General features: G+C 48.4%; 1 protein-coding gene across 1 annotated transcript in view; it reads left to right on the top strand.

Annotated features, from left to right (window-relative positions):
• The window catches only part of prkg3 (protein kinase cGMP-dependent 3), a 30,632-nt gene that overhangs the window by 12,365 nt on the left and 13,348 nt on the right, over positions 1-4,919 (top strand). Inside the window, exons 6-8 of the mRNA XM_016542609.1 lie at positions 1,099-1,212; positions 1,305-1,410; positions 1,562-1,625. Coding sequence (XP_016398095.1) covers positions 1,099-1,212; positions 1,305-1,410; positions 1,562-1,625 — 284 coding nt within the window. The remainder of the gene's footprint in view (positions 1-1,098; positions 1,213-1,304; positions 1,411-1,561; positions 1,626-4,919) is intronic.

Here is a 4,919-nt window from a genome sequence, read left to right on the forward strand (position 1 = left end):
TCCAGCGGACAGTGAACACAGCTGCAAAGATCATCGGTGCCCCTCTCCCCTCCATCCTGGACATTTTCCTTGCACGATGCTCCAGCAAAGCCAACAGTATCGTGAAGGACCCCACCCATCCCTCCCACAGTCTCTTCCAGCTCCTACCATCAGGAAGACGGTACCGGAGCATCAGAGCCCGCTCCGCCAGACTGCTCAACAGCTTTTTCCCCCAGGCTGTGAGAGCCCTGAACTCAAATCACCCCGCCCTCCTCTGAAACCCCAAACAAACCCCCAACCTCCTGAAACATGGACCATCTTACCTCCTCCACCCCCAACCTTACCACATCACAAGAAAAACTGTCTGAAACATTTCTGAAACAATTCGAAGTGTGCTACAGGGCCTGTACAAACCACCTGTAGAAACACACTCTCCTCTATGCGCACTAGACACTTTTCACACACACTGCTTTGTGTACATAATCCCACAAAAGCATTACAGACGGTTGTCGTGGTAATGAACACCAGAGCAACCACTTGTGCGTCCGCACTGAACGCGCATCTCGCATATAAAAAGCATTTTAGGGGGCCCTTGGCTTTTGGGGGCCCAAGGCGGTCGCCTACCTTTGCCTAATGGTTAAGTCCGCGTCTGGTTAACATAGTGCCGTTTCATCACTTGACTTTTAGAGTTTGTTTCCCATGCGCTACAGTAAAGCCAAGGCGATTAAAAGATACCCACAACTCTAGTGTAAACGAGTACAAAGACATTTTTATCGCTCATTTCTTTTGGACTGAAATAGCGCAGACACTAATATGTGGGGGCGTGGTGGGATTTTGGCAAATCGGCACACTGGGAAAAGCTCGGGTGCTCCCGATGGCCACTCAATTCTAGGTCTACTTTCCCTTTCCTCCACATCACGTTCCACATCCTTAATTCGCGGGCCCTGGGGCTTCAGTCCCTCCTAGCCCTTATGTTAATCCGGCCCTGCATACTGTAGTGAATTTCATGACATTTTCATTTTCATGACATGACAAGTCTTCTATTTCAGCCAGCTCAGTCTTAAATAAAATGTGATGAAAATAATGAATTGATGAGCCTAAATTCCATTTTTATTCTAGAGGGGGAGCTGAAGGTTACTCAGGCTGGACGTGATCTGCGAACTTTGAGCTCCGGCGATGTGTTTGGGGAACTGGCCATTCTATACAACTGTAAACGCACAGCATCTGTCAGAGGTCACTTGTTATGTTATTTTGGAGTGATGGCTGATTTGGGTTGCCCTCTGCTGGTGTGGTAAATAAGCATTTCGATGCTCTCTTTCCCACAGCCATCACTACGGTGAAGTTATGGTGTATTGAGAGACAAACATATCGAAGCATCATGACCAACAAATCAAAGAAGAAAAGAGAGCAACTCATGGGCTTCCTGAAAACGTAAGACATTCTGGCACCACTTTACCTCAATCCTGTAATTCGCCTGTATTAGTAAAATAGCAGATGCTTTACATGTTGTGTGCTTTGGTTCTCACTGTTTGTATATATTAGTGTATTATTATTGTATGTGGTTTTTAATTGTTTCCATCAGGGCTCGCACTTTGAAAGCCCTGAAAGATGTGCAGCTGTCAAAGATCATTGATTCCATGGAGGAAGTCAGTGTGATTTTTCTCTTATAAATAGTAAATAGCTTGTCTGCTAAATGATTAAATGTCTGAGCTCAGACTCATGAATCTTGTAAATGAAGGATGCCTGAAGTATTCTCGAAGAACTTGTTAGAAAATACAGAAGAGAAGAAAATATACCAGACTTTGTGTCAAATTAAGACATATGTTGATTTAGTTGTAGTCCATGTCTTTAACTTAAAAAGGCCATTTGGTTAAAATTGTTAAAATTAGCATTTGTGCAATGCGATTTTGCCAACCCACTGAGATTGTGTGAATCTCCTTGTTTTTTGCCTTTTTAGTGTGCGCACGTCATCAGAGAGGAGATGTATTTGTAAGGGGAGAGGAAATTATTTTAAAATTATTATTAAATATTATGAGGATTAATTCTAAAAAAATAATGATGTGCACAAATAAATAATGTCAGTTATATAATGGTATTGATGTTGCAAAATTCATCAATTATGAAATGCAGTCAATTCAGCTGTAAAGCAGCTCTATAGAAGACAACAGTGTCATCATGCAGGTTAAGTCAGTTCTCTTTCAAACATTCGTTCGGTATCTCACTATGGGAATCGCCTCGGGCGTGACAAATCCTGGAAGCACCAATTACACCACGTCCGCCAGTTGACAGACCAATCACGACAGTGATGCGGGAGTCCCGCCTCCCTATATATATCACCGCATAACGGTCCCTACCTCATTCTCGTTCTCTTCCCCGTGAAGATTTTTTGGAAGCTAAATTCTAGGTTGCCCTCTGGATTAGCTACTTAACTGTTCTTAGACGAGCCGTCAAGGTACGTCGCCGAACGCGGCATTTTCTGAGAGCGGGTGTTTTTCACTGTCAAGGTGGAAACTATTGTTAAGGACAAACGAGCGAATTAATGTGTTACGACGAATTTTCTGGTCTGTCTTTTTTTTTCTAAGCGACACGTTGTGGTGAGCTTAGCGGCTTGATAAAGTATGGACACGACTATTAGTTCCGCAAGCGGGGCTGCGACGGGGAAAGATGCCTCGTGTCCTTGTGCATGCGGAGCAAGTATTTCAAGCAGGGATTCTCATCCCCTATGTATTGTATGCCTGGGGGTGAGATATGCTCAAGCAGCACTCGCGAACCCCGAGTGCTGTCCGCACTGTTTCCTTCTCCCATCAAGGGTTCTGGAGAGAAGAGTGTGGGTGGCGGCTGCTAATAAAGGAGACCCCTCCCTTTCTCCGTCGACCAAACATGTCGTCCAGCCTGTGTCATGTAGTTGGGGCGAGTTTATGGATGAAGTCTCCCCCGAACTTACCCCTCTTTTCCCGATCTTGTCAGAGGGAAGAGAGGAGGAGGAGGATGATGACGAAGCGATCGCTAGGGAAGCACGTTAAGCGAAGGGTCCCTGGCCTCGGCTCAAGTGGAGCTCGACCTGATCGAAATGTGCAGGAGGGCAGCTGCAAAACTTTCTATTGAATGGCCGTCGCAGCAGGTGGGCCAGGGAAAGGAGAGAGACCTATATGACGGCAAGCGACTGCCGTCGCGTGCCCCGGTTGTTAAAACGGTAATTCCTGCAGTCCCCGCGTGCGTTTCAGAAATGAAGCGTTTCTGGGACAAACCCTTTTCACACAGGGTTCCTGTGAAGGGGTTTTCCAGACTGGATGCGCACAACATGGAGGAGCTAGGGATGTCAAATGTTGACAAAAAGGACAAAAAGGATGTCCTGTTGAGCTGTCAGTGGCACATCATCTTAACCCTAATCGCAGAGCAGCTTTTTCTTCTGCCTCAGCTTCACTGCCAAGACGTACTGAGCGCTTAACAGCCTCAGCTTTTCCGAAAATCTATCGTTCCTCTGCTCTGGCAGTGAGGGCTCTGAATGCTACCTCTCTCCTCACTGCTTATCAAGCAGAGCTCATGGAGGAGATGGGGAGACAAATGGATGATGGGTCACCAAACCCAGCTCTCTGGGAAGAGATCTGCGTTATTGCCGATCTCAACCTGAGAACCTCCAGGGGGGCAGTCTAGAGCTGCAGCCGCAGCATGGGCTTGGCAGTGGTGGGCGAGCAAGCTCTCTGGCTGGGACTTTCAGGCAAATGGATGGTCACCAAACCCAGCTCTCTGGGAAGAGATCTGCGTTATTGCCGATCTCAACCTGAGAACCTCCAGGGGGGCAGTCCAGAGCTGCGGCCGCAGCATGGGCTTGGCAGTGGTGGGCGAGCAAGCTCTCTGGCTGGGACTTTCAGGGCTATCTGACAGAGAGAAAGCTGATTTCCTGGATGCCCTGGTTGAGCCCAACGCCCTTTTCGGAGCATCAGTCACTGCTATGCGCCAGCGGTGTGATCTGAGGAAGCAGGAGAGTGAGACTTTCTAAGCTTGCCTCCCCCGAAAACCCATTCCTAAGGCTTCTTCATTAGCACGCCCTGGTTTTGATGCCCCCCTCAGAAGTGGTCAGCCGGCTTTCAGGAGCCCCAGACCTCCCCAGCCTCAGCAGACTGAGGCACAGCCTAGGCCAGCACAGCCAAGGGGAAAACCTTCCTTTGCAGCAGCGGCAGCTAGACACAGACCGGCGAACCCTCAGGGAGGGAAGAAACGGCGGGCAACCTAACCCGTCCTCATGTTCTGGACGAGGGGACGAGCAACAGCACTCGTGGAGTATCTGTTGTTATCCTCCCTCAAAAAGAGTGGTTATTTTCTCCCCCTCCCGCCAAGAGAAGGCGTTGGACTTGGGAATCGTTCAAGGAAATGTCAAAAAGTTCTCTTTTGACCAGTTCAGGTGTGGAGTTGGCACCAGTGCCCCACAAAGAAGTTCTCCCCCCTCCACCCTCGGAGTTGCCGGAAAGGGCAGAGGGCAGTTCACAAGAAAATATGTGTGGTGTGAAAATAAATAAAAAATCCCTGTGCATCCAGGCAGTGGGTCGAGGGCACAGCAAGGTTTGAAAATAAAAACACACACAAAACCAAAATTACTCAATTCAGAGCTGCAATCCCCAGCTCCCCCGCTAGATGGCGCGACCGCGCCATTAGTGGGTGAGAGCCGCTGCGGTCCGCTCGCTGCTCACACGGAGAGCTGGCGCGCATGCGCAGTACACCACTGGGTTTTATCTACGATACTGAAGGGTTATCATCTGCAGTTTGCTGTAAAACCACCAGTGTTCAACAGTGTGTTGATGTCAGCCACAGAAGGGGAGTCCGCTCAAGTTTTAGAGGAAGAAATAGCCGCTTTAATAAGGAAAAGAGCCATTCGAATTCTGCCGGCGGAGGACAGCCAGCACGGCTTTTACTCCTGGTACTTTGTAATTCCCAAGAGAGGG

Source organism: Sinocyclocheilus rhinocerous, unplaced genomic scaffold, assembly GCF_001515625.1.
Source record: "Sinocyclocheilus rhinocerous isolate Xijiao unplaced genomic scaffold, SAMN03320098_v1.1 scaffold819, whole genome shotgun sequence".
Classification (NCBI taxonomy): Eukaryota; Metazoa; Chordata; class Actinopteri; order Cypriniformes; family Cyprinidae; genus Sinocyclocheilus; species Sinocyclocheilus rhinocerous.